Here is a 27,990-nt window from a genome sequence, read left to right as displayed (position 1 = left end):
CAGTCTGGCAGCCAGCATCTTGCCCAGGAGGGGAGATTAGAGAGGAAGGCGGAGGCCCCGGGGGAGCCCTAGGGCAGTGGTGTGGGGTGAGGCATCTGGGAGGTTCCCAGGTCTGGGTGCTGCCAGAGTCGGTGGGAGGGGCCTTCTGGCTGGGCCTGAAGCCACCAGGCAGCCTGGCCCCGAGAGGCATGCCGGGCCTCAGAGGCAGGACAGAGATCCACCTTTGTTCCTGCTGTCCATGAAGCAGCTTTGGAGTTTCCAAACAGGAATGGACCTGGGGTGGGGAGCAGGCGAGTTCTGTAGCTTCTTCCTCCACAGAGGACCTTAGAAGGCACCCATGCTGTCAATCAAATAGACCTGGGACCTTGAGCAAGTCATTCAACTTCTTTGAGCCTCAGAGACGAATATCTACTTCAGAGCTTTGTGTGAGGATTCAACAAAGTAGTAACAGCAAAAACTTATCTATTGCTTACTACAAGGCAGACACTCTTCTAAGAGCTTTACATACGTGAAGGCACTTAATCTTCAAACGACTTTATCAGGTGGGTGCTATTATTATTCCCACTTTATTAATGAAGTAACTAAGGCACAGAAAGGGTAAGTAATTATCCAAGGTCACAGAGCTAGTGAGTAGCAAGGTTGGGTTTGAACTCAGTCGTGTGTCACTTAGGCCATGTTCCCAGCCCTTACACAAACTGCCCTCACAGTGCAAAAGAGTTCTTAGCACAGTGCTTGGCACAGAGCAAGCATTTAATAAACATTGGCTCTCACCATGACTCCCTGAAAGCAGTTCCAGCAGGGGACCCAGGCTCCTGACATCCTCCCCAGGGACCCCACGGGGCCCTAGGGCTGATTCTCTTCCATCTTTGGTTCACACTACCTCGCTTCTCCTGGGAGCTGGAGCAGTTCCTCCACGGGAGCGAGAGCCACTGGTCTCCCCTGCTCCTTGCTCCTCGGTCCCCTCCTCCCACCTAAGGCAGAGCAGAGCGGAGCAGAGGAATTCTCAGCTTCCTCTAGTTACCATCAGCCTGCAAAGAAAACATAGTCTGCTGCGTCTGCTGCCAGTTCCTCTCTGGTGACAGCCACAACCCATTTGCTCAGCGCCATTCCCAGCCTGTGCTGTTGGTAGAGCTGGGAGCCTAGGGGTGGACCCCAGTGTGCTGCACGAGACCCTGGGCCAGTCACTTCAAGGCTCTGGTTTGAGGGTTGCTCAAAGGGGCAGGCCTGGGCCAAATAATTTCTTGGCTCTAAGGGTTAAGACTGAAGGTTGGTGTGCTGCATTCATAGCCTCTTCTTAGGGTAGGAAGTCCATTGTATGGACATGTTCCCCATATTTGGGGGAGTTCATTAATGCAGTCTGGCAAATTAGTAAGCGGCATTACAAGTCCCCTAAACTGTGCTACTGGCCACCTTTGCCTCTTAGGAGGTTCCAGGGAATGAATCCGTTGCCACTTTCTGGGCAGCCAGAGCTACCTCCTATCAGCTGTGAGACAGCAAACCAGAGCCAGGAGCCTGGATTACCGACTGCTTCCCAGGTCTGAGTTCCTCCCTGGGACAATTAAACCCCAATTATTAGTGCTGGGTGAAAGGAATTGCAGTGTAGATGTCTTAAAACAACACTGTTGTGCTGATATGTGCTAGGAAGCATTGTTGGTATGTTGGCTACAGATTCACCCTCCTAATTGGTTCTTTCAAGTAATGACTGATGGCAGGAGGAGACCAGGTGGGGTTGAGAAGCTGGGGCTGAAATTCTGCCATGGATGACTCAGAAGGAGATGGAATATTCTAAATTTTATACTTAGAACAGAGAAAGCAGGGATATAGTATCTTGTAGTCAGAAACCTTTAATTAAAGGAGTTTTCAGCCCCCAGGGATCAACTGGAGCATGGTGGTCAATAATTACGAATACAGAGGGCTGTCACAACCAGATGACTCCTTTCTCCATGCTAACTACCCAAGCAGCGCTTAAGAATCCTTAGCCATGGGAGTGTTCTCTGTCTGGGCCAGGGAAGCGGAGGGGAAACCGAGGCATCAAACAGAGGAGAGGTCCTGAGGTGTTTCAAGGAACCCAGAAGGCTGACGCCCATCACCACACAGGGCTGACCACCCTCTTGGTCTTTGGATTCCAAAATATTGAACTTCCTTGTTGGAGATTTCCTTTTTCCCACGAGAAGAACATCTCCAGTGATGTAATAGAAGGCAGAGAGAGGAAGGATTGCCTTGCAGTCAACTTACTGGCACGTATCTGTTCTGTAAAGTTACAAGGGTCTTTGTCCATTGCTTCCAGAAATGCATACTCTGTCAGATCCCAAGGGGCCCATTTACAATTGATGACAAGAAGTCGGAGGGGTGAGTATGGAGAGGAGACTCCAGAGGAGTGGGGAGTGACTCCCTTCCTCCTGCTGCTGATCCTGTTTGGTGCCAAGCAATAGTCAGAAATCAGGAGTGGTGAGAAGCAAATGGCCCGGGTGGAAAGGAGAGGGGGAGTTCACCAGGAGCAAGAGAATGAAGGTGAGCAAGAACTCACAGTGAGAGCCCCAGGGGACTGGGAGAAGGGAGTCTGCCAGGAGAGGGCAGGCCTTCCTGGGTAGGGGTGGCAAGCAGACCTCCTTGGATGGGGTACATGGCAGGCCAGCCCAGAGGCAGGGGGATGCTCAGGATGACCTGTAAGATTCCTTCCCTCTGGAGGCCTCTGTAGAAATCCAGAATGGGTGAGCAGAAGTGGCTCGAGGTTCGATTTTCCTGAAGATGCCCTGAGCTGGAGGAGACAGGCTGCGTTGACTCTTCATTTATTTATGAGGCTATCGATTATAATGCAGCTTTTCCACAGGATCCTGAAGTAGCTGTAGTTGGGAGAAGAAACCTCTTACCAGTTAGCTTCCTTTGCCCCGGAGAAGTCGGGCACTCGGAGAGGCTGTCCCCCTCCCTCCCCGCGTTCTCCTCTACCCATCACTTTTGCAGCCCTCACCCCTGAGCACCCTGAGGGTTGGGAGCTTGGACAGCCCTCTACTTTCCTCTTTTTAAAAAATTTTTTATTTTTCCTTCTTCTCCCCAAAGCCCCCGAGTACAACATAGTTGTATATTTTAGTTGTGGGTCCTTCTGGTTGTGCCATGTGGGACACCGCCTCATCATGGCCTGATGAGTGGTGCAAAGTTTGTGCCCAGGATCCGAACTGGTGAAACCCTGGGCCAGCGAAGCAGTGCACGTGAACTTAATCACTCGGCCAGGGGGCCAGCCCCTCTACTTTCCTCTTTTCTCAGGTCTGGCTCTTCTGGTTTCTCCCAATATTTAGGACACACTTCAGCACCCCCAATCCTAACAGCAGGGCATTGCTTAACTCATGTGCAGACATTAAATTTCTGAGCTGGGGAAGACCTCCGAGATCTTCGCAGCAAAACCCTTTTGTTTTACTGAGAAGAAACAGTGGCCAAGGGGAAGTGATTTCCCCAAAGTTGCACAAAGCCAGAGTCACAACCTGGACAAGAATGGAGGCTTCCTGATCCCCCCAGGCGAGGACCCTTTGCACTGTACCACGTTGCCTCCATATCTGACCCTTCAACCCAGGGTTGGGGATGCCCCTGAACTAGGAATCACTCTCTGGGACCCTTGCCCCCTTTTACAGTCTCCCTGTAGGGCCTCTTCTTAGTTGTGTGTTGTTTTTTTTTCCCCTCCCCAAAGCCCCAGTATATCCTAGTTGTAAGTCCTTCTAGTTCTTCTACGTGAGCTGCCGCCACAACATGGCAACCGACAGATGAGTGATATGGTTCTGTGACGGGTAAGCAAACCCAGGCCACCGAAGCAGTGAGAGTGCTGACCTTTAACCACTAGGCTGTCAGAGCTGGCTCTCTCTTTTGTGTTTTGCACTTGATGAAATCTTTGCTCTCAGTCTGCCCCAGTCCAAAATAGGATTGAGGAGGGTTTGTATAGCCCCAAAGAAAAATAGAGGCTAGTGATAACGACTACAAACCTGATCGGACTCACCTGGCCTTATCCACCCTCCATTCCCACCTACCCCCCATTGGCCACCTTTCCTGAGGCCTCCCCCAGCCTCTATGTCCCAACATCAACCTTCAGGTGGGCAGAGATGCCCATGTCTAGTCCTTGTGAAAGAAGTTGGCTCTTCTCCCTTGGCCCTCATTCTGGGGCTCAGTCTTCCAGATCATTGGGAATAGGCCTTTTCATGTGGGCAGAATCCAGGAGACAGGCCAACATTACACCAAGCCCCAAGGGCTGGCTCCCCCTCTTTGGAGACCCTGAAGTTTGGCCCAACTGAATGTGGCTCTAAAGATGAGGACCACTGCCTAGGGTAAGTGGGCCCTCTGCCCTATCAAGGTTGTCTACGTCGTTATACTCCTTAAATTCCTTTTGGCATTCAGTGTTTCAGAATTTAACCCTAACCCAATTTACTGGCCTCACTCTCCTCTTTCTTCCCTTCTCATAGGCTATATACTGTAGCCAAAAGGAATTCCATGTGAGCACCATATTTTCTTCCTGTGCCCCTATTGTTCTAGAATGCCCTACCCTCCTGCTCCACATGTGCAGAAAACCCATGTTCTATGCCACTTTCCCTGATTACGGCAGCTGACATTCATTGAGTATCTACTATGTGCTGGACTCTGTACTCTATCCTCATAAGAACCTCCAAATTCTCCCCATTTCTCTGTAGGATTACACAGTAAGTAGCAAAGTCAGGATCTGAACCCAGGCCTGTGGTCTCCAGAGTCCATACTCTTAGCCACTATAGTATATTGCCTCAAGAAATAGCTAACCTTTCCAAAATTATCTTTCTCTTGTCTAGGATTTTATCTGCACTTTCTGTATCACACATCACCTTTTGATTTTTTACTGTAACTACTTATATCATATACCCTAACTTCCTCACTAGACTGTGAGCTCTTGAAAAGTAGGAGCTGGGTCACATTTCGTGCTAGCACATGGCAGGGGGCCATTAAATGTGTTTGGGATGAAGGAATGAACACATGACTGAATGGATTTGAATCATAGCGAGGTCTAATGTCTGCCCAGGGTGGATAGGGAGTTGGAACTCCCTTTTCTGAAGAGCCCTAAGCTTCACATTTCCTTTTTAAAGGCACCATGGGAAACGAAGGGAAGGGAAGCGTTTCATAGATGAGTGAGAATAGGAACGCAAACCCCTGCATGTCTGTAATTACAGAGCCTCTTCGTGCTGGCTGCTGCTGGCAGCATGCTGGGGAATGTGTTTTCAATTCTCCAGGTTGGGAACTGCAGGTACTACCGATTGCTTTGTGTGGTCTGACATGGCTGTAAAGGGATGAGAGAGAAGAGGATAATAAAAGCCGTGAGCAATGGCTTTGCCAGGTGCAGGGTCTGCCCCAGAGCAAAGGCCTCCAGCATGCATCCCACCTTCAAGACCCACTTTGGGAAGGCAGAAGGGAGTCCAGCTACCCTTTCTGTGCCGGACTCTTTTGGGATCAGGGACTCCACACAGAGCAGCACATGGCAGGGAGGTCTCTGGCTGGGTTAAGGGCAGCGTCAATCCACTGGGAGTCCTTTCAAGTTGAGAAGGGGCAACCACAGGCTCTAAGGTGCAAGGCACTAGGCAGAGGACATGGAGTGTAGGCATCCTCTACGGAGGGTGTGTGTTGGTGTGTGCGTGTGTGTTCATGCTTGTCTGAGCGTGTCAGAAGCAGTGAGGGGGCCCGTAAGGGGACTGTGTTTCTTTCGGGGCCCTGAGATTCCCTGCTGGGCCCACTTTCTCCGAGGCTCTGTTCAAGACTCAGCTTTTCTGGTCCAAGTTTAGAACGGGCAGATCACGCTACTGGGCCATGGCTGGGAGGATGATTTCCAGCTCTGCCTTTATGTAAACCCACTTGTATTGAGAGACGGTGGGCTCCCACCCACCACTCCCAGCCTCATTCCTACAGTGTATCTTCATCTCCTGTCCAAACAGAGCGGCCTAAAAACCTTGCCTTTGCATGGTACTTTTATTCTGATACTTATATTTTCAAAGCCCATTTACAACTACTATTGCCTTCCATTCTTACAATAGCTCCTCCAGAGGTGAAGAAAGCTGATTCTTTTGATTATAGATGAGCAATTGAGGCCCACAGAGGCTCTGTGACTTGTATCGGGTCACACAGCAAGTTTGGGACCCGCTCTCTGCCTTCCTGACTCCAAGTTATTTCCTGTCTTTAGCTCTGGGTCCCCATCCCCCCATCTCCTTCACCTCCTGTGTCCTGAAAGGAAATCTTCACAAAGAGGCTTGCACTTCGTTAGCAACATGCACATGAGTGCTCCTGGTGGTGGGTAGACAGCAATTCAAGACAGGCACCCTCCTTATCTCCTTCCCCCATTCCTACCCACCTAACCCTGACTGCCCCCCCCCCCCCAGGAGGAAGCTCAACTCCGGCAAGAATCCTCAATATAGCTCTTCCTGAAAAATTGGGGCACATGCCAGGGAGCTTTCCTGGGAGGAGAGTTGGTGCTGTTTGCCCTTCTTGGGAAGGAGGGAGAGACAGTGCTGGCTGGGTCTCCGTACACGGGCCTGTGCGGGGCCTGGAGCAGGCCTGAAGACAGGGCGATGTGTTACAAGTTTCCCTTTGCCTCATCTCCCAAACTGGGAACCTAATGGTCACTGGGTGGCCATTTCTTTGAGACTTAGAAGTCATCTAGTCTGGCTCTACCCTCCATCTGAAACTTTGTTTATCTGGCTTTGGGGTGAGTCATTCATTGATTCATTCATTGATTCAGCAAATACTTGTTGACTACTGACCACGTGCTAGCCTTTGCTCTAGATGCTGGGGATACCACAGTGAACAAGACAGGCAAGAATCCGATCAGTCTGGAAAAGGACGCAGTTAGTTGGCACACTGTTATTTGGAGGTGGGGTTGGGTGAGGTCAGGATAGAGAAATAATAGGAGCTCAGAGAAGCAGGGTAGCTGGGAAGCCTCCTGGGGAAGAGGCATGTCTAAGCTGAAGCTGGAAAGATGAGTGGAGCATTAAGCCACCCAAGAGGGGGAAGAGTGTTCTAGGCACGGGGAATAGCCTGTGTGAAGGCCCAGAAGCTAGAGAGCACCTGGTACATTTCAGGAACTGAAAGAAGTGCAGAGGGCTGGAGTGTAGCATGCAAAGGGCAGGCAGATGGAGGAGGTAGTAAGAGGTGAGGCTGGGGCCGGGTCATGAGGGACTCGAAAACCACATTGAGTGGAATGAACTTTATCCTAAAGACAACGATAAACCCCTGAAAGGTTTAAGATGTGTGATATATTCAGATTTGTATTTTAAAAAGATCCTTTTTGCTTTCTGTGGAGTGGCGCTGTTCAATAGAAATATAGTGAGAGCCACAAATGTGAGCCACATTTGTATTTTAAAATTTTCTAGTAGCCACATTAAAAATGTAAAAATAAGCAGGTGAAATTAATTTTCTTTTTTTTGAGGAAGATTAGCCCTGAGCTAACTGCTGCCAATGCTCCTCTTTTTGCTGAGGAAGATTGGCCCTGAGCTAACATCTGTGCCCATCTTCCTCTGCTTTATATGTGGGACGCCTATTACAGCATGGCTTGTCAAGTGGTGCCATGTCCTAACCCGGGATCCGAACCTGTGGACCCTGGGCCGCTGAAGCGGAACGTGTGAACTTAACTGCTGTGCCACCGGGCCGGCCCCGTGAAATTAATTTTAAAGAATGTATTTTATTTAATTAAATATATCAAAATTATCATTTAACATATAATCAATAGAGAAATCTTAATAAGATATTTTACTTTTTCTTTATATTAAACCTTCAAAATTCAGTGTGTAATTTACACTTACAGTGCATCTCAATTTGGACTAGCTGCCTGTTTTTTTTTTTTGAGGAAGATTAGCCTTGAGCTAACATCTGCTGCCAATCCTCCTCTTTTTGCTGAGGAAGGCTGGCCCTGAGCTAACATCCATGCCCATCTTCCTCTACTTTTTTATATGTGGGACGCCTACCACAGCATGGCTTGCCAAGTGATGCCACGTCCGCACCTGGGATCCAAACCGGCGAACCCCGGGGCGCCAAAGCAGATTGTGCACACTTAACCGCTGTGCCACCAGGCCGGCCCCTGGACTGGCCACCTTTTGAGTGCTCAACAGCCGTATGTGTTTAGTGGCTACCGTGTTGGATTGTGTAGATGAAGAGACTGCATTTGAGAGGAACAAGAATGGCAAAGCTGTTGCAGTTGACCTGGAAGAGTACAGCGGCCTGGGAATAGTGACAAAAGGACAGATTTCAGAGATGTGATTCCCAGGTTGTCATACTGGGTCTGGACTTAACACCTCTGGATTCCTTTTATGTGAAGGAGAAATAAACTCCTACTTTGTTTGGGCTATTTTACTTGGGATTTTCCTTCTACTCACAGCTGAACCTAGTTTTAAGGAATCTATCACCTAAATGGAAATGTCCAATTGACAGATCTGATGGGTTTAAATAAGGAGACAGGTCTGAGAAAGCTACATATAGATTTGGGAGTTCTCAATCCATAGTTGGTCTTTGAAGCCATGGCAACCTATGAGATCTCTAGGGAGAATGGTCTAGTGAGAAGAGAAAAGGATCTAGAACAGAACTCTGAGGAACACCAACACTGGATGGGCAGAGGAAGAGAATCCTGCTAAGGACACCGAGAAGGAGCCGCCAGGCAGGTAAGAGGGAACCAGGGAAGTGCTGCTCCACAGAAGCTTATGGAGGAGAGAATCCCAGGGAGGGGGTGATCAGCAGTGGTAAAGGCAGCTGTCTCTGTGGCTTATGCTTGTGAATGGCATCATAGAGCCTGAATAAACCAACTTCGGCTTCTGTCGCAGCCCCAAATTCCACCAAAGGCTGGTCATGTCATCCTCCTGCTCAGTGCCCTTCACTGGGCTCCCAGTTTCTTAAAAAGTTCTAGCACATCCTTTAGGCCCCTCCAAAGTCTGGTCCTAGTTTTTCTGTCCAGCCTGTTCCCTTCCCCAGCACACTCTGTCCCTGCAGGCCTGGTTTCCTACCATTCCTTGCCTTGGCTTGTGTGCTTCTCTCTGACTAAAGAACCCTCCCTCCCTCCCTTTTCTTTTATCCCCCAAATCCTACCATGTTTTAAGACTTAGCTCAAATGCCAACTCTTCTGTTCCTTGATTCTTCCAGACTGACTAAGTTCCCCCCAACCCCATGCCCCCCATGAGTACTTTGCTCACTCTTGATCACAGCCCCCAGTTTAGTCTAGCCTGTGTTAAAGTGAGCTGCATACACGTGAGTAGAAGGCAAGCTTGGAGAAGTGTGAGGCTGCTTCTGGCTACTCATCCCTGTTCCTTTTGGTGCCTTCCACAGAGCTTGAGAAGATGTTTAAGAAATGTTTACGGATTCAATGGAATTGTTTTCCCTCATAGCCCCCAAGTAATAATGTGGTCTCAGTCTTCTTTGTCATGTCACTACAGGGGTTGCGGGGATGAGCGAGTCACTAAAATAGAGAGAAACTTGGTTTAGAGGGAAATAGACAGGAGTTGAGTTTGAATACAGCTTCTCAAAGAAATAGTCCCAGTCTGAGCTTCCTCTGACCTAAGCAGCTTACATCATCTGAGTGCTCAAGAACCACCTTATTGGGGCTGGCCCTGTGGTTGAGTGGTTAAGTTTGTGTACTCCGCTTCAGCGTCCCAGGGTTTTGCCAGTTAGGATCCAGGTGCGGACATGGCACCGCTCATCAGGCCACGTTGAGGCGGCGTCCCACATGCCACAACTAGAAGGACCCATAACTAAAATATACAACTATGTACTGGGGGGATTTGGGGAGAAAAAGCAGAACCCCCCCCCCAAAAAAAGATTGACAATGGTTGTTAGCTCAGGTGCCAATCGTTATATATATATAAAAAGCACTACCTTATTAATAGAAAAGCAGTAGAAAAAATTAATGAAATTAAAATTGTTTCTTTGAAGAGATGAACAAAATTGACAATCTTTAGCTAGACTGATCAAGGAAAAAAAGAAGACGCAAGTTACTAAAATCGGGAATGAAAGAAGGGACATTACTACAGACCTTAAAGAAATAAAAAAGATTATAAAGGAATAATAAGAACAACTATATGCCATCAAATTAGATAATCTAGATAAAATGGACAAATTTTTAGAAAGACACAAACTACTGAAACTATTTCAAAAAAATCTAAATAAACCTAAAAGAAGTAAAGAGATTGCACTAGTACAGTCATGTGCTGCATGACAATGTTTCACTCAACGACAGACTGCATATACAATGGTGGTCCCATAAGATTAGTACCATATAGTCTAGGTGTGTAGTAGGCTATACCACCTAGGTTGTGTAAGTGCACTCTATGATGTCTGCACAATGACGACGTCGCCTAATGACACATTTCTCAGAATATATCCCTGTCATTAAGGGACACGTGACTGATTTTTAAAACTTCCCACAAAGAAAATTCCAGGGCTAGATGGATTCACTGGTGAATTGTACCCAATGTTTAAAGAATTAATGCCAATCCTTCATACTCTTCCAAAAAATAAAACAGGAGGGAACACTTTCCAACTCATTCCACGAATCCAGTCTTACCGAGATATCAAAACCAACAAAGACTTCACATGAAAACTATATATCAACATTGCTTATGAATATAGATGCAAAAATCCTTAACAAAGCAAAACGGACACAGCAACATATAAAAAAGATTATACATCATGACCAAGTGGGATTTATCACAGGAATGCAAGATTGATTTACTATTTGAAAATCAAAGTAATACATCATATTAATAAAATAAAGGACCAAAACCACATGACCATCTCAATAGATGCAGAACAAGTATTTGGAAAAAATTCAATACCCTTTCACGATAAAAATTCTCAACAAACTAGGAATAGAAATGAACTTCTTCAACTTGATAGAGAACATCTACAAAAACCTCACATCTAACACTAGACTTAGTGGTGAAAGACTGAAAGTTTTCCCCCTACGATCAGGAAAAAGACAAAAATATCTGTTCTCACCAATTCTATTCAACACCATACTGAAAATTCTAGCCAGGAAAATTAGGCAAGAGAAAGGATTAAAGGGCACTGAGATTGGACAGGAAGAGGTCAAACTATCTCTATTCGTAGATGATATGATCTTGTACACAGAAAATTGTAAAGAATATATACACACTACTAGGGATTAATGAATGAGATCAGCCAAGTCGCATAATACAATATACAAAAATCAATCGTATTTCTATCTACTAGCAATGAACAATCTGAATATGAAATTAAGGAAACAATTCAATTTACAATAGCATCAAAAAGAATGAACTACTTAGGAATATATTTACCAAAAGAAGTGCAAGACGTGTACTGAAAATTATAACACATTATTGAAAGAAATTAGAGGAGATCTAAATAAATGGAAAGAAATCCTATGTTTATGGATCAGAAAACTTAAAAGTTGTTAAGATGGTAATACTGCCCAAGTTGATCTGCAATTTGACACAATCTCTCAAAATCCCAGCTGGCTTTTCTACAGAAATTGGTAAACTGGTCCTAAAAGTCATAAGGAAATGCAAGGGACCTAGGGTAGGCAAAGAATCTCGAAAAAGAAGAGCAAAGTTGGAGGACTCACATTCCAGATTTCACAACTTACTACTAAGCTACGGTAATGAAGACAGTGTGGTACAGGCACAAGGATATATATCAATGGAATAGAATTGACAGTCCAGAAATAAGCTCTTATATTTATGGTCAATTGATCTTTGATAAGGGTTTCAAAACAATGCAGTGGTGAAAGAATAGTCTTTTCAAACTAAAGATGTGGGACAATTGGATATGTATCTACATGCAAAACAATTAAGTTAGACCCCCACCTCACCTCATACACAAAAGTTAAACAAAATGGGTCATTTAGCAAGAACTAAAACTCTTAGAAGAACATAGAAGTAAATCTTTATGATCTTGGGTTAAGCATCGATTTCTTGGATATGACATCAAAAGCACAAGTGACAAAAGGAAAAATAGACAAATTGGTCTTCAGGAAAATTAAAAATGTTTGTGCTTCAGAGGTCACCACCAAGAAAGTGAAAATACAATCTGCAGAATGGGAGCAAATATTTGTCAACCATATCTCTGATGACGGTCTAGAATCCAGAGTAGATAAAGAACTATTACAACTCAATAATAGAAAGAAAAATAACCTAACTAAAACATGGGCAAAGGATCCGAGTAGACATTTCTCCAAAGAAAATATACAAACTGCCAATAAACACATGAAAAGATGCTCAGCCACCAAGGACATGCAAATAAAAACCACAATGAGATACCAATTCACATCCGCTAGGATGGTTATAACCAAAAAGACAGATAATTACAGGTGTTGGTGAGGATATGGAGAAATTGCAACCCTCATACACTGCTGGCAGGAATCTAAAACGGTGCAGCTGCCTTGGAAAACAGTCTGACCATTCCTCAAAAGTTTAAGCATAGAGTTACCATAAAACCCAGCAATTCCACACCTTGGTGTCTATCCAAGAGAACTGAAAGCATATATCCACACAAAAACTAGTCCATGAACATTTATAGAGGCATTATTGATAATAGCTAAAAAGTAGAAATAACCCAAATGTCCATCAACTGATGAATGGATAAACAAAATGTAGTATGCTCAAACAACAGAATATTAACCAGCCATAAAAAGAAATGAAGTACAGATTCATGCTATAACATGATTGAATCTTGAAAACATTATACAAAAGACCATATATTTTATGATTCCATTTATATGAAATGTCCAGAATAAGCAAATTCATAGCGACAGAAAGTAGATTAGTGGAGATTGCGGAGAAATAGGGGAGTGACTGCCAATGAGTACGGGGTTTCTCGTTGGGATGATGCAAATGTTCTAAAATTACATAGTGATGACGGTTGTACAACTCTGTGAATATACTAAAAACCACTGAAATGTACACTTTAAAAAGGTGAATTTGATGGTATGTGATATACCTGTGGTATATACAGATATATGTGGGATATCTCCATAAAGCTGTTATACATATAAAAAGAGAATTACCTTATCACATTGAAGTAAGGTGGGCCTCCATTTCCTAGTGGAAAGATAAAAAAAAGTTCTCGCCAACTGGAATATACCACAATATGCCTGACAAGGCAAAGTTTTCCTCGAAAATTGTCCTCAAAAAAGAAGGCAAAGTAGTGCAGACCTCAATTTTTAGGGCTCTGCTCACCATTCCTCACCTCCCTCTCCAGGATTGAGGGTGAGAGAGCATAGTGTATGTTTTTATGACAATAGAGACAAGGATCTCCCTCGTAAATAATCTTGCCTCCCACTCTTGAGGCTGTCCAAGAATAGACATCTGTGGTTTCTGCCTGCCCACCACCCATTCTCTTGTTTCTTGTAACTGCTTGTGGATTGTCCTACTGTCAGCTATTACTTCCTTAATCTCAAAAGGTCTGGCAGACGGCCCTTCAATTCTATGGCCAAAAGGTGGACTTGTGACCCAATCTGTCCAATTAAACACCTTTCTTTGGGAATTTGAATTAATAATGGGGCGACTCAAAGAAACCTGGTGATTTGCCCCACTCAGATGCCCAGAGGAAACTGTTCTACGGTTCCTGCTCCGTGGTAAAGGGAGCTATTCGGGTCCCGTTTTTTTCTTCAGGTATTTTTTGCACCCAAAAACCCTAACTTGGTCTTTTGTATGTTCAAGGACTGACAAATTCCATATCATTGTCTTGGTTCTCCCATGGAAAAGGCAGGGTTCCTCAGGATTGTCCGGACAATGAAGGAGGAAGGCTCCTAAATTATGAGCAGTCATGACCTAGAATCCACTACTGCCATTGGAACATCTTCTCTTTGGTTCTTTCTTGGTGACCATTTGCTCTTATTTATTTATTTATTTTTTTGAGGAAGATTAGCCCTGAGCTAACATTTGCTGTCAATCCTCCTCTTTTTGCTGAGAAAGACCGGCCCTGAGATAACATTCATGCCCATCCTCCTCTACTTTATATGTGGGACGCCTACCACAGCATGGCGTGCTAAGCAGTGCCATGTCCACACCCGGGATCCGAACCGGCGAGCCCCAGGCCGCTGAAGGGGAACGTGCGCACTTAACCTCTGCACCACCGGGCCGGCCCCGTGCTCTAATTTTTCAATTGAAGCTCTAAACATTCACTGAATCTTAACTACATCAAGACATTTGTTAGTTGAGGGAGTACAATGATGAACAAAATGACATCCAACTTTGGTGGGTGCTGGGAACGTACAGACACGCTCTCTGAATTCTGACTCCGTGGACCAGAGAGAAGGAGCAGAAAAGGAGGACATTTAAGCTTGGCTAGAGGTACAGGCTCCCGGTCTGAGAAATTTCTCTGACCTACAGGGAAGGTAACCTTTCTGATGGGGTATTGAAATCAAGGAATCATAGACTTTAGGGCTGACAATGACCTTATAGATTATCCAGTCCTACGTTTTCCAGATGAAGAAATCCAGATTCTGAGAGGTCGAAATGACTTACTAGAGCCAACTGGGCTTAGGACTTCTCTGACTCGCAGTTCAGTGCTTATCTCACTAGCTCTGGTCACACGGTTGACCTTGGCTGGCTCTTCTAGGTTTCAGGGGACTTGGGAAGGAGGAGCGGCAATACTGGGGGCTTGGTAAATGGTTGCCTAGGGAAGCATGTCTTGCACAGCCACCAAAGAAATCAGCAAGGAATTGTGGCAGATTCCAGTAGTTCGAGTCACGTTACTTTCTTCCTTAGGTTTTCACACTAGACACTTAGCAGAGGGGACTGACACCAGGGTTTGCACTGCAACGAGAGTGTCAGTGTGTGTTTTTCCCACCCTTCTCCATCCTCCTGGAGCCCTTTAAGCAAGTCAACTGCTAAAGGGCTTGGTGAAATGACCTTTGTCACCGCCATGCTCTCTTTCCTCTGAGTGACCCAGTCAGCAGCGAGGGCGAGCTCTTGATTGTCTTTACCTGTAATGTGTCAGGATATCAGTCAAATATCCAGAGAGTGTGTGAGGAAGCAATCAATTCAGAAATCAGGTTTGGACTTTCCCCAGGGCTGACAATGATTTACCTCAGCTAGCAACTTGCTCTGAGCAGAAGGGCCCAGTGCAAATAGCACACATTGCTGGTTCTAGAGAGAGAGACAGGAAAGCCCAGAAATGGTTCTCTGGGTGGAGGAAGAGATAGAGTGTCCTTCCAAGCTGTATTTTTCAGCCATCAATGGGCACGATCAGTTTAACTAATACTTACAGAGAACTTCCCATGTCCCGGGAACTGTGCTAGGTCCTGCAGCCCACACCTAAATAAGACATGACCCCCTGTCTGCAAGGAACTACAGACAAACATCAGACTGACAAGTTTGATAGAATGCGGTCAGTGATGAGCCCTGGACGTTACCGAAGCACAGAAGAGGGAGATGCATCCTACCTGGGACTCAGGGAAGGCTTCAGAGAGGACCCCCAAACAAAGGAGTTAGCCAGGAAAGAAAGCTGTAAGCCTCACAGGCAAGAGAACCACATGAACAAAGGTGTGGAATCTGGATTTGGGGAAAACGGATGGTGTTACTAGAGCAGGAGGAGTGAGATGGGAAGTGTGGGCAGATAAGGCAGACAAGGCAGACAGGGTAAATTACTGGAAAGAGCATGGTCTTTTTTCTGAGCAGGGAAGAGGGAAGTGCCCGGAAGTTCTGCATTTTAGATAGATCACTGCAGTGTGGATTTGGGGAGGAGGAGCCAAGAATGGGGGCAGGGAACCAGCTGGAAGAGATGATGAGTACCTGATGCAGGGTATTCATAATGAAAATGAGGCGCTCAGGGCTGGCCCAGTGGCGCAGCGGTAAAGTTTGCACATTCTGCTTCTCGGCGGCCCGGGGTCCACTGGCCCAGATCCCAGGTGCGGACATGGCACCGCTTGGCAAAAGCCATGCTGTGGTAGGCATCCCACGTATAAAGTAGAGGAAGATGGGCACGGATGTTAGCTCAGGGCCAGTCTTCCTCAGCAAAAAGAGGAGGATTGGCAGTAGTTAGCTCAGGGCTAATCCTCCTTAAAAAAAAGAAAATGAGGCGCTCATAATGAAGGAGGTATGGACTGGACAAATAGCCAGGAGGTGGGTGATGGTGGAAACGATGTGGGTAAGGGAGAGACACAAATCTAGGAAGCCTCGCAGGGTTGACTTGGTACCTGGGTGGATAAAGAGGCCATGGACTGAGATAAAAAATACAGGGAAGAGAAAGAAGTCTGGAAGAGAGCTGTTAATGATAGCTAACATTTATTACTCACTTCTATGGACCGGCATTGTGCCAAGAGTTTCTCATGCATATTCTCATAACTCTATGAAGTAGATATTATTCTCCATTTTCAGATGAGGAAAATGAAACTTTGAGATACTGAATAGCTTAGCCAGATCTGCACAGCTGGTGGAGGGTGGAAAGAGATTAGAATCCAGGCATTCTGGCTCCAGGGCGAATGCTCTTAACCACCAAGCTTTATATGTGTGTACGTGACGAGTCTGAAGAGCCTGTGGGACACCACAGTGGAGAGGTCCAGGACTTAGGGGAGCCCCCAGGGCCCAGATCATGGTAAAAATCACAAATATGGATGTAACTACCCAAGTTGAGCAGAGACCGGAAGCACAGAGCCCTGGGGAACCCTGATGTTACAGGAAGTAGCCAGAGGGTAAGGGGCCCACAGATGAGAGAAAAACAAAAGTCCCCTCGGATTTTTGTCTGAAGACATGGCTCTGCTATCTGGGCAATCAGGAATGGTGTGGTGGCATCAAATAAAAATGTCCACCAAGTTAAGCCGACATATTAATCATAACAGTTGCTATGTTGCATAGTAATTATCTTAAACGGTAAGCATTTCACATAAATAGCAGTAATTAGTATAGCACAAGTTTCCCAAACTGTGTCCTGTGGAATAGAAGTTCCTGGAGATGTTAATAAATGTTTGGGAAAAAAAGGGCTTTGGAGTCAGATAAGCTTAGGAAACGTTGGTATAATCTAGACAGAGCGCTGAACCCCTGGTTTACACTTTTTCTGTCTTTTCTCTGTTAGGAGGCAGGATAGTAGAATGGCTAAGAGGACAGCCACAGGAAACAGACAGCCTGGGGTTGAATCCTGCTGCTGACAAGCTGGGTGATCTTGGGCAAGTTACTGAACTTCTCTAAGCAGTAGTTTCCTCATCTATGTAGGGGGATAGTAATATGCTCACTGAGATTGATCCAGAGAGTAAATGCAATAATACATTTAAAACACTTAGAAGAGAACGTGGCACAGAGTGAGGGCTCCATAAATATCAATTATTTTCTATAAACCATACTATAATATTAAGTCTCCCTTGATATCCTATAGTGTTTAGTCCTTGGCACACACATTTCACACACACACACTGATAACACCCATATTTCTTAAAAGTCAAAAGTCTTGGTTCTGCTCCTGGTAGCTGAAGTTCTCTGTGCCCCTACCTCCACTCCACCACAGCCCAGGACTGGGAATGACCCAACTCTTGCCCTACTCTACTCTAGGGAAGGGGGCAGGGAAAGGGAGGATTTATATCCTGACAGCATGGCCTTGGAAGGACCACTGCTAGTGCACACTCGAAAAGGGTATACACCTTCTGGGTGGACACTGGTCTGAACCAGGGCGCAGGGCTTAGCAAGTGGAGTGCAGGCTGTATTCTGCATGCCCTCACCTGCTCCCTAGGCTGAACGCCATTGTACAATGAACAACCTGCACAACCATACATGGCAGTTCTGACCTTCAGGCCATAGCAGGGGCTGGAAGCTAATGACCATCAGAGAAAGAGGGTCCAAGTTCTCCTCCCAGTAGTCCATGAGATTAGCTCTCCACAAGCCCTAAGTGGATAAAGCATCCTTCTTCTCTTCCCTCCCTCCCCACTTGTGCCCCACCCCCCATTCATTCACAGAGAGCCTGACCTCAGAATACCCTTGGTGTGAGGGGTACCTCAGGCTTTGCCTATTTTTCTGAAATCCACTGTTTGAGGTTGGGAGATGACAGAGCTGTGGAAAGCAGAAGCGGGAGGGGATGATTTTCTAGGTTTCCCCTGACACATAATGAATACTAAATTATGATGCTTCAAACCACAGCAGGTCAGGGCCAGACCAAGTCTGACTTCCTGACCAACGTTTGGGACAGTGAAGGGAAAACGATGGGAATGGGAACTTCTTCATCCTCACTGTGTGGCCCAAATGTTTGGCTCCCAATGAAGACTCACCACCCCTAAAGGTCAACACTTCCTTTGTGAGACAGAGGGGAATCAAAAGGCAGAGTTTCCTGTTCTCTGGAGGTGGGTAGGGTGGAGTGGAGGGCAGGCACACTCCCACAGCCTCTTCAGCCACTGGAGAGGCTGGGCTACTGCCTAGAAGCACCGCTGTTCAGCCTAGATGCCAAGTCCAGGCCCGACCTGTGGTGATCTGGCAAGGGCTTTCCCCGTTCTGCATCTTGGTTCTCTCCTTTACAAAGGGAGGAACATGAACGGGCCGAATTTTAAGGCTCCTTACAGCTCTGACATGCGATGGTTCGCACTTCTAGGGGGTTCTATTCACTTCCCCTCTAGTCCTGTCTAGACAGGTGGGGGCAGACTGACCAGATACGGCTTACTCTCACCATCCCAGGGGCCTGTGTACCGAAGACGAACCTCCTTTCTCACAATTGTGCTTAGGGTCTGCCTCCATCGCTCTTGAAGACGAATAGCAGCTGGGGCCCCAGCTGGGAGTTTAGGTCGCATGTCCTTGAGACTCTGGAACAAAGACTGAGCTGGATGGGGAAGGGACCTTCCATGAATGTGAGGGGAGGGGAGCCCTGGGGCTCTTTATGCCTTTACCTCTCAGTACGGCTGGCAGTTCCTTTCCTTCCCACAGATTTGAGGGGAGGGAAGGGGTCTTGTCTTTTCCTCTGAGGCTGATGACTTCAGCTCCTTCCCCTTCCCTCACTAAGGTTAGGATCTCTACCCCTTCCTCATCTGCTCCCTGGGTCTGAAATCTCCATCCCCCTCTCCTCCTTTATTCTCCTTGGTCTTGGGGTCCTTACGCCCCTCCCTCTCTCCTTCTCTCTGAGCCTCGCCTCTTTATTCCTTTTTAGGCCTGGCCTCTCCAGCCCTGGACGGAGGGGTCCGCATTCTTCTTTTCTCTCTTAAGGCCACAGTTCCCTCCCCCAACCCTTTCCAGCTCCCCCTCCCCACCCCCTCCCTCCGCCCCGAGGCATTGTGGGAGGAAACAAGATGTGGTGCGAGAGCGGCGCGGGGAGAAGCCCGCAGTGCGGGGCCGGGCGGGCGCAGCCAATGGGCAGCGCGGACGGCGGCGCGCGCGGCGGGGGGGCGGGGCGGGGCGCTATTTCAGCGGGGGCCGCGCGTCGGCCGCGCTCAGCGGCGGAGAGGAGCGGAGCGGAGCTGTGAGGCGCCAGTGCGGAGCGGGCGTGCGGGCCGGCGGACGCGAGGCGGAGCGCGGGCGGCCGGGGAAGCTCGGAGGGCGGACAGCGGCGGCGGCGGCGAGCGCTCGGCCTCGGGCTGCGGGAGCCGGACACCGCGGCCGCGGCGGCTGCTGCAGGAGGAGCCGAGGGGACACCGCCCCTGCCCGCGCCCTGCCTCAGGCCATCGCTGCTCCCCCGGGGCCCCGCGCGGACTCGCCTCCGTGAAGGTGAGCGCTGGCTGGGGGCGGCCCGCGCCCGGGTCTTCGCCGCAGGGCCCGTGCGGCCTCCTCGCCCCGCGCGGGACCCGGAGCAGGGCTGGCCCCGGGGTGGCCGCCCGGCGCCCCTCCTCCCAGGGCTGCGCCACCCAGTGCCCTAGCGACCCCCGGGGCGCGGCTGGAGGCCCCGGGCTGCGGAGGGGCCGCTCCCGCCCCCGCCCCCCCGGGGAGTCCCCCTGCGCTGCGTGGAGGCCTCCGGTGTTCGGGCCGATGGAGAGGGGGTGGAGAGGGCTCGGGCGTGACGCGGCTGCTCCTGCCGCCGCCGCCACCCTCTGGGGCGTCCTTCCTGCGGTGAGGACGCCCAGTCACTCCGGCGCTGCTCCAGGCCGGCCGGGCGGGGGAGGGCGGATGACCGGCCGGGGCTGCGGCCTGGCCGGGCGGCGAGGGTGGAGGCGGGGAGGAGGATGCTTGCTCATTCCCCGGGCGCTGGCCTGCGGGACCGCAGCTCTCTGGAGGATGGGAGGGTGGAGGGATGCGGCCCCCTTGGAGGAACGAAGGGAGAAAATCACGCGTTCGTGGGGTTTGGGGGTTGGGGAGGGCGGTCCATGTCATCCGGAGCCTTAACCTTTTTTGTCGCAAAACCGGGGCTAGAGGACGGGGAGCTGTCCTGGAGTGCCCTCCTGCTTTTCAGAGGAGCCCCTGGCTCGTGACTGAGGCAGCTGGCTTGGGACCCCTCTGGTCATCCTTCTCTCCGGAGGCCCAGGTCCCTCGCTTTTTTCCCAGGAAGGAGGGGCTAGGCTGGCGCCTCCCTCTCCTTTTCTCACCGGCACCTTGGACAGGGGAGGCTGCGGCTGGGCCTCACCTCTCCGACGCCTGGGGGGCCAGGGGTGAAGAATCGTGGCATTGTAGTCACAAGACCGGCGTTATGTAACCGCAGGCTCTCTCCCGGAGAGGAGGGTGGCTTTTAATTACTGTGGCAGAGTTGTTCCTTTGGACTTTGGGGATGAGGCAGTGGAGGAGTAGGTGAGCTCGCTGGGAAAACCGGTGCCAATTTCGTGCTTTAACTTCGCCGTCTGTAACGGGGCCCCACCCCCACCCTTGGATTTGTAAACAGTGCCCCCTTCTGAGTGGTAACCTGGAATAGGCCACCGGGTGACACTGGTTTTCTTCACATAGAGCCTTATAATGTCAGAACATTCTTCCTGTGCTAGTCAGGCCTTGAAGAGTGTTCTCCTGACCCTTCCTCAGCACCAGGCGGTGCCCACGGACTCCTCTAGACGCTTTGACTTTGCCCCTCGGGGGCATCGGGGCAGAGGGTCCTGGTCCACTAACCCTTTCCTCTGCCAGCCTTTGTGAAGTGGAATCAGCCCTGCCTAGTTTGACGGTCAGACAAGGTGCCTTGGATGCGGTCAGGGGCTGCCTGGGTGGCAGCTGGCATGCGTAGTTCTTTGCAGTTGGGGCAGGCTGAGGGAGTAACCATGAGTTCTGCTTCCCCTTTCAGCCCACAGGCTAGTGTGGACTCAGAGCAGGGAGGCCTGGAATGGTACCAGGCGTCTCTCCTTGAGCAGGCAGGCCTGTGTGTAGCCTTGTATCAGACAGGGCTGGAACAACAGCATCTTTTGTCCACTGGGCTGGGCCACAGAGTGGTGCTTTGGGGAGTGGGACGGGGTGGTGGTGGGATGTTGCTGCTCTGTGTGACGGGACTGTGGTCAAGGACAGAGGATAGGATTTTGCAGCTCCTCTCCTCTGTTCTTGCAAAGCACCTCACACGCTATAGACTGCCAGGCAGATCCTGGCCATCCCTCTTGGGATTTCTGTCATTCTAGGAAGGGACCATACGATGTCTACCATGGACTTCTGGTTGCTATAGCATGAATGCCATGGCTTAGATAGCAGGGATATGAAACAGGGCTGTTAAAATAATAATAATACTTGACCTTTGTTGTCTCTGTCACCATTGGGCATTGGTAGCCTAGGGGTTGGCAACATATTTCTGTGAAGGGCCATATAGTAAAAATTCAGCCTTTACAGGCCATTCAGTTTCTTGCAACTACTCAACTATGCTATTGTAGCGTGCTGCTATAAACTTTTAGTTACAAAAATAGGTGACAGGCTGCATCTAGCCAATGAGACAGACCCCTGCATAGACTATCTTTGTTTGCAGATGTTCTCATATAATCTTAATTAATCCTTATAACAACCCCTGGTAGAGAGCTATTCTCTTTGTTAAAATGGAAGTAATCAAATGTGGAAAGGCTAAATGACTTGTCCAAGACCATAAGAGTTCATAGTCGGGACCAGAAGTCAGGCCTGCTGATTCCTAGTTCATCTTCTTTGCACTGTGATACCAATGATGTAATGTTATTAAATCAAGGGGCTTATTGTGTTCAGGTGTTATGCCACCTGATTTACCCCCAGGAATACTCTGCAGTCCTTATTTTAAAATAATGTCCTGAAAGGACAAAGATTAACTTGCCCAACAACACAGCTAGTAGGTGGTATATTGTAATATCTTGGCTACTGGTGCTATTTAAAGTATTGGAAACAGATAAACTTAGAGTTGGAAAAACCTCAGGTGATAAAAACTGATGACTACTTATGGTTGGTTGGTTGGTTGGTTTGTTTTTTACTATTTATCTTGTATTTCCCAGGCTTGGGGACTACGTTTCTGCTAAAAGCTTAGGAGCTCCCTCTTCTAATGCCTCATGTCTGTGTTTTCTGTTGCCCTCACTGTGCTCAGCTCTCCCACTCAGGCCCCACACCCAGCTGCTAATGCCCATTGCCCAGAGCATGGAGTGTTCAGCCTCACCTCTCTGCTTCTTCTGCAGTGTCACGATGTCTGACCGGAAGGCAGTGATCAAGAATGCAGACATGTCTGAGGACATGCAACAGGATGCTGTTGACTGCGCCACGCAGGCTATGGAGAAGTACAACATAGAGAAGGACATTGCTGCCTATATCAAGAAGGTGTGCCAGGAGAGCTGTGGCTGGTCGTCAGGGGTGGGGATGGGCAGCTGAGCTGTGCCCCAGGGAGGGTTGGAGCTGGGGACATAGCTTAGCAGATAGATCCCATCTCCTAGAAAATGAAACCCTAGGAACTTACAAAGCAGACAAATTATGGAGTGATTCTTAGTGCCTAAGCGTTTACCTTAGGAGTTCTTAATAGGAACTCTGCTGATTTGTGTGTTTATAAATATTTATGTGACTGCAAGGCATTGGAGAGAGAAGCTTCAGGATTAACTATGATTGGCCAAATTCAGAACTATTGGAAATGAAGATCAGGGATATCTAAATGGGATAATATAAGATCATATACAAATTTTCAGGGTCCTGCGTCACATAAAGTGGAATATCCCTATAATGATTTTCATCATCTAAGAGGTTTCCTTTTCTTTCTCTCAAAAAGCACTCAGTTACTGCATCATCCCTTTTCCCCTACCTTCTTATGAAAAAGGTGGGCTTGAATATATAATTTTTTAAAAATAGTTGAGCAATATTGGAATAATAGGTTTAGACTCTGAAAAATTCCTGAGTGTATGGATATGATTAACACGGTGAGGAAGCAGCTGAGCCAGAAGTGAGAAGTGGTACCCTAGGGCCCCTGATTCCCAGTCAGGATCCAGGTCCATTGATGGTGTAGTTCCAGTCTTTGATATTCTTAGTTCTGGTATACCAAGAAGGATGCCAAAGAGTAGTGGCATTCTGGTCCATAGACGTGGTAGGGTGTCCTTGAGGGTGTCTAGAGTTTTACAGAACTCTGCTTTCCTACCCAGATGGGTGGGATGAGAAGAGGAAACCCTGGAGTCCTGAGAGACTGTCCTTGTGTGGAGCAAGGCAGTGCAGAGCCAGTAAGGCTGCTGGGGGTGCCAGCTCCTTGTTGAGTGATGGCCTTTCTGTTCTGTCCTGTCCAGGGAGAGAATCCAGAATCATGGACTCTGAGAGCCGTGAAAATTCTTAGATTATGTCTGACCCAGGTTTTTTGTTTTGCTGATGGGGAAAATGAGACCCAGGGAAGTGAGTATGGCTCTCCCATGTTACAGAGTCTTGAGTCAGGATTAAAGCTAGGTTTAGTGACCTGTGCCCTTTTCACTGTTCCCTCATACCTCTTGGAGTCATGTGGAATGGGGGCTGAGGAGGCCCAACAAGTTTTGTATGTTGGGCACCTGGGGGACAGAGCCCCATGGTTGGCAGCATTCCTGGCCCAGGGTGGAGGGCTGCTGCCCTTTTATGGCCATGGCAGAATGCATTTAGAACTGAGCCATCTGTTTTCTGCTGCTTCCATGGGGCAGCAGGGAGTTGCCTGTCTGATTAGGTCACAAGGATTTCCTAGGTGGTTTTGATGCTCAACTTGTGCCTCTGAGAGAAGTGAGGGAATTGCCCTAATCTCATGGGTGAGGTCCTTGTTCTGGTGCTTACAGCCCACACAGTGTCTGGCACACAGGAGTGCCTTTGATGACTTACACAGAACTGCTTCCTGGTACTCCTGACATTTGGTCCCTGTTTTGCTGTAGTGTCTTGGTTTTTGGCATTTGGAAATGCCAGTTTAGGAATGTGGGAGGCAGCAGGAGGCAAGTCCAGGAGGCTTGCTCCTCTGTTTTACTCCTGCTGTGTGACACTGGATTGGTCTTTTATGCTAATGGCTTATCTGGTGAAGAATCACAGGGTGGGCTGTGGAGTTAGGGTAGCTGGAGAGAGGAGAGATGATCCAGGTGTAAAGTGCTAGAGAGAAATAATGGAGCCTTTGTGGTGTTACATTATTAATGAGGGAAGGAGTGTTTTAGTCAGCCTTAGAACCTGAGCTCCTGTGGTTCAGGGAGCTGGGGCCATGGGCAGGAGGTTGGGTGGGGGTGATAACTGAACTAATCAGACTCCTATTCTGATTTCTCATCCTCCAGCTGTCCTAATCACCTTTCTTCTCTCCCTTTTATTCTTCTTTTAGGAATTTGACAAGAAATATAACCCTACCTGGCATTGTATCGTGGGCCGAAATTTTGGCAGCTATGTTACACACGAGACAAAGCACTTCATCTATTTTTACTTGGGTCAAGTTGCAATCCTCCTCTTCAAGTCAGGCTAGGTGGCCACAGTGAAGGTGTCAGTGGCGGCAGCAGCGATGGCAAGCAGGCGGCATTGCTGGGACTGTTTTGCACTGGGGCCAGCATCAGGATGTCCTCTCCAATGGCTGTGCTACTGCATGGACTGTGTACTCGATTTCATGTGTATGTCACAGTAAACAAAACCAAACTTCTTTCTGTTTAGTTGCCTGGGGAAGAAGGCTGCTTTATGTTTATTTTTCAAAACTTAAAAATTTTTTTGGTTGTATTGCACTAGGAAATCTCTCCCACCCCTCCCTTTTCTCTTTCTCTCCTTATACAAAATCAAAAGCCGTCAACAAATCCTGTAAGACTAGACGGGCTGGGGGAAGGAAATAGATTTCTGGAGATGGAACTAAAAGTGTGCAGCTGCCTCTTCCTGGTGGTAGATGCTGCTTTGGGAGAGCCAGGGAGGCTGTGGGGGACAGTGTTAGGAATGGCAAGGAGAGAAGGATAGGAAGGAGGGTAGGGGGATTGATCTAGTACCAGGGAGAATATTCCACTGAACTGTGATTCCACGGCTTGGGGCAGAGGGTGGGGTGGGGTAGGGGGGATGGATTCTTTAAGGGGCCCTGAGATGTGTTTGTCTGTGGTTGTGGGAGTGGGGAGCAGACTTGTCTTGCTGTCTTTGTCAGAAGAGTTTCTAAGTAAGGGCTGTGTCTTTGTGGATTACCTTCTATTCTTCCTGCCAGAGCTCATGCTGGGAGGATGTTGGGGGTCGGATTAGCTTGATTATTTTTCTTTTCATTCTTCCTTCTCTCCTTCTGTCTGCTCCCTGCTTAGCCCTCAGTTTTCTCATTCCTCTGGAGTTCTCTTAGAGCAGCCCCTGTTAGTTGGCCGGCAAGGGAATTTCCAGTGACTGTAGTTCCTTAGTTAGGTCTTAGCAGTCAAACCAAATTAATGTCTCCCTTGAGTCTCCTCTGTGTATATGTGTATGTATGTGTGTGTGTGTCTTGGTTTGGGGTAGAGGGGAGGGAGGGGCAGGACTGTGGAATCTCTAGGGTATATTGGTAGATAATGGTGCACAGTTAGTTGTAAGTGGGCCTTTATGTTATAAACCTCTGGGGGTGACTGGTTTGGGGGTGAAGATAGGTGTCACCCCCACTCAGCCATCTGGCCCAGACACTCTGCTTGCCCTAAGGCCGTCTGCTCCCAGAAAGGCTTTAGGAGGACAGCCCATGATGAGATGGCCATGCTGCCATCTGCCCTGGAGCTGGGTCTCAGTAGAGAGGGAAAATGACTTTGGATGATTGCAGCCTCTTGTGGGAGGTATGGATGGAAGTGATAAGGGGCTGTGAGGGGCTTTAGGGGAACTTTGGAGGAGGTTAGTCTTGCAGTGATGAAGCCCCAGTATCAGGAGATGGAGCAGGGCCACTAATGGGAGGAGATTCCAAGGAGAATGCTGGGGAAATCTTGTAAACAAATAAACAGGGATGGGGTGGGGGTAGGGGTGAGGGGTGTCATTGCTGATTGAGCTGCTGATTCTTGTAAATCACATTCAAAACTCTCATGTGTAGGATTGATGCCATGGGGTTTGGGATCCAGCTCATTTTTTTTTTTCCAAATCCATTCTTGGGGCTGGTGGGGAGGCAGGAGAATGCCCCCTCCCCAAGCCTTTAGTGTGTGCTGAGCTTTCTTTTTGATGCTGACGGGGGAGGGTGGGGACTGGGATGGTGAGTGAGTTCCCTCTGTCAGACTCTTTGGTGGGCACAAGATTGAGTGTTTTACTTTAGGTTTTTTTTCTTTTATGAGTGTCCAAATCTGTTTCCCCCTACCCTCCCTGACTTGTGTGGCCAGTTGGAAATGTCTGGTTTGTGTTCATCTCTCCTTCATTTCTGGAGCAGGAGCTGAGATCCTGCCACATCTCCTATGCTCTGCATCCACGCCTCTTTTGGACATTAAAGATCGATTGATGCACTTCTGAGCTGTTTGGGTTTCTTTGGGTAAAAGGTTTGCTCTGGTGGCAGTGATGGGGGGTGGAAGGTATCTAGGGTGGAATATAATGGAGGCTAAAGAGATAAGACCTGGCAGGGAGAGATAGTGATTGGCCTGAATCAGGTCTTAGTTGTAGGGCCTAGGCTCGGGCCCTTTAAGTGGAGAAAAACTAACCAGCAGCACTCACCTGTAAGGTTTCTTGGGTCCCTTGGAGATAGGGGAGCCACTTTTTGGGTCTTTGGTATACTAGATGCGGCTTCCTGGTGTCCAGCTTCTAGGTCCAGGAGGAGTTTGGCTTCTTAGAACATTTGGCCAAAGCTCATAGCCCTCCTGGTTCCCATTCTAGGCTTCCCTGAGACCTGGAGACTGTGTCTATTAGCTAAGTCCTATTCCAACCACTCATAAATGGAAAAACTGGGGGGTCTTCAGAAAGATGGAAACTTTTTTCGTGGAACCTGAGTGACTCTCTTGACTCCTGGCTTATCCTGGTTATCCCACTTGGGGGCTCCTGCCCCCACACACCTGGAGAAATCAGCAGTATCGAGACGCTTCTGAGACTGCCCACCCTTGCCCCTAAGCCGCCGGTTTCTGGGCTTATGGCTACAACCCTTCTAGAGGTGTTAGAGAGCATAGGTGCTTTGTACTCAGGTCTGTTAACAATTATTCACTCAAAGACACTGAGTTCTTGTGTGCTTGGGCCTAGAATACTGTTCACACAGGAGAGCAAGACAGGCAAGTTCAGTGCTTCCATGGCATGTACATTCTAATGGGTAGAGCAGACATACGCATTGATAAACTGTTTCCAATAGTGGTAAATGTACTATCAAGGAAATAAATCAGGCAATGAGCTATTGATTGTTGGAGGTAGGCAGATGGGGTTCCTTTACATAGAAAGTTGCTGGGCTGGATCTTGGGGAGAAGGCTCTACCTCTGAGGCAGTGAGGTCCTAAGGGAGTAAGACAAAGGGCTCTCTAGAACTCCGACTTCTGTCCTTGCCTTTGCTGGTATGAGTAATTTGTCAGCTGGAGCCTTGCAGGAAGAGAGCGAGGCCATGGTCCACGTTTTTTCTGTGATGGGTATCTCTAGAGCCAAAACTCATCATCTTCCTATGCTGATGGGAGAAGTAGTCCAGGTGGCATCTATGGACAACAAATTCCTGAACAGGTAGGTAGGTGCAGAGTGCTCATCTGAAAGGCCAATCCTGCAAGGCTTCCTGGAGAGGACAAGCCCTCACTCTGTGGGGCCCAAGAGAGGGGCAAGATGGGAGTATGGGTTACAGAAGGGGCTGTGGAAGGCAGATGGGAATTGTGGCATAGAGGAAGGCAGCCACTGTTGAAACTGGTCAAGCA

At 48.3% G+C, this 27,990-nt stretch overlaps 1 protein-coding gene and 1 long non-coding RNA gene across 2 annotated transcripts; both read left to right on the top strand.

Moving 5' to 3' along the window:
• Positions 1-406: 406 nt before the first annotated feature.
• On the top strand, positions 407-8,333 carry LOC123276035 (uncharacterized). The gene is made up of 3 exons (XR_006512276.2): positions 407-542; positions 2,288-2,349; positions 7,958-8,333. It is a non-coding gene; the product is annotated as an uncharacterized lncRNA (long non-coding RNA).
• Positions 8,334-19,349: 11,016 nt separating this feature from the next.
• DYNLL2 (dynein light chain LC8-type 2) lies at positions 19,350-26,623 on the top strand. The gene is made up of 3 exons (XM_044744805.2): positions 19,350-19,625; positions 22,442-22,580; positions 24,553-26,623. Exons 2-3 carry the CDS (start codon positions 22,449-22,451, stop codon positions 24,688-24,690), a joined length of 270 nt encoding a protein of 89 aa, XP_044600740.1. The 5' UTR covers positions 19,350-19,625; positions 22,442-22,448; the 3' UTR covers positions 24,691-26,623.
• Positions 26,624-27,990: the final 1,367 nt, after the last annotated feature.

This window comes from Equus asinus, chromosome 13 (assembly GCF_041296235.1).
Source record: "Equus asinus isolate D_3611 breed Donkey chromosome 13, EquAss-T2T_v2, whole genome shotgun sequence".
Classification (NCBI taxonomy): Eukaryota; Metazoa; Chordata; class Mammalia; order Perissodactyla; family Equidae; genus Equus; species Equus asinus.
This window is presented reverse-complemented; position numbering and strand designations above follow the sequence as displayed.

Bases quoted from the DNA above. Each gene is read 5' to 3' on its own strand.
- DYNLL2 (XM_044744805.2), top strand. From the start codon at position 22,449: ATGTCTGACCGGAAGGCAGTGATCAAGAATGCAGACATGTCTGAGGAC. The intron at 22,581-24,552 runs GTGTGCCAGGAG...TTCTTCTTTTAG, and splicing joins TTGCTGCCTATATCAAGAAG to GAATTTGACAAGAAATATAA.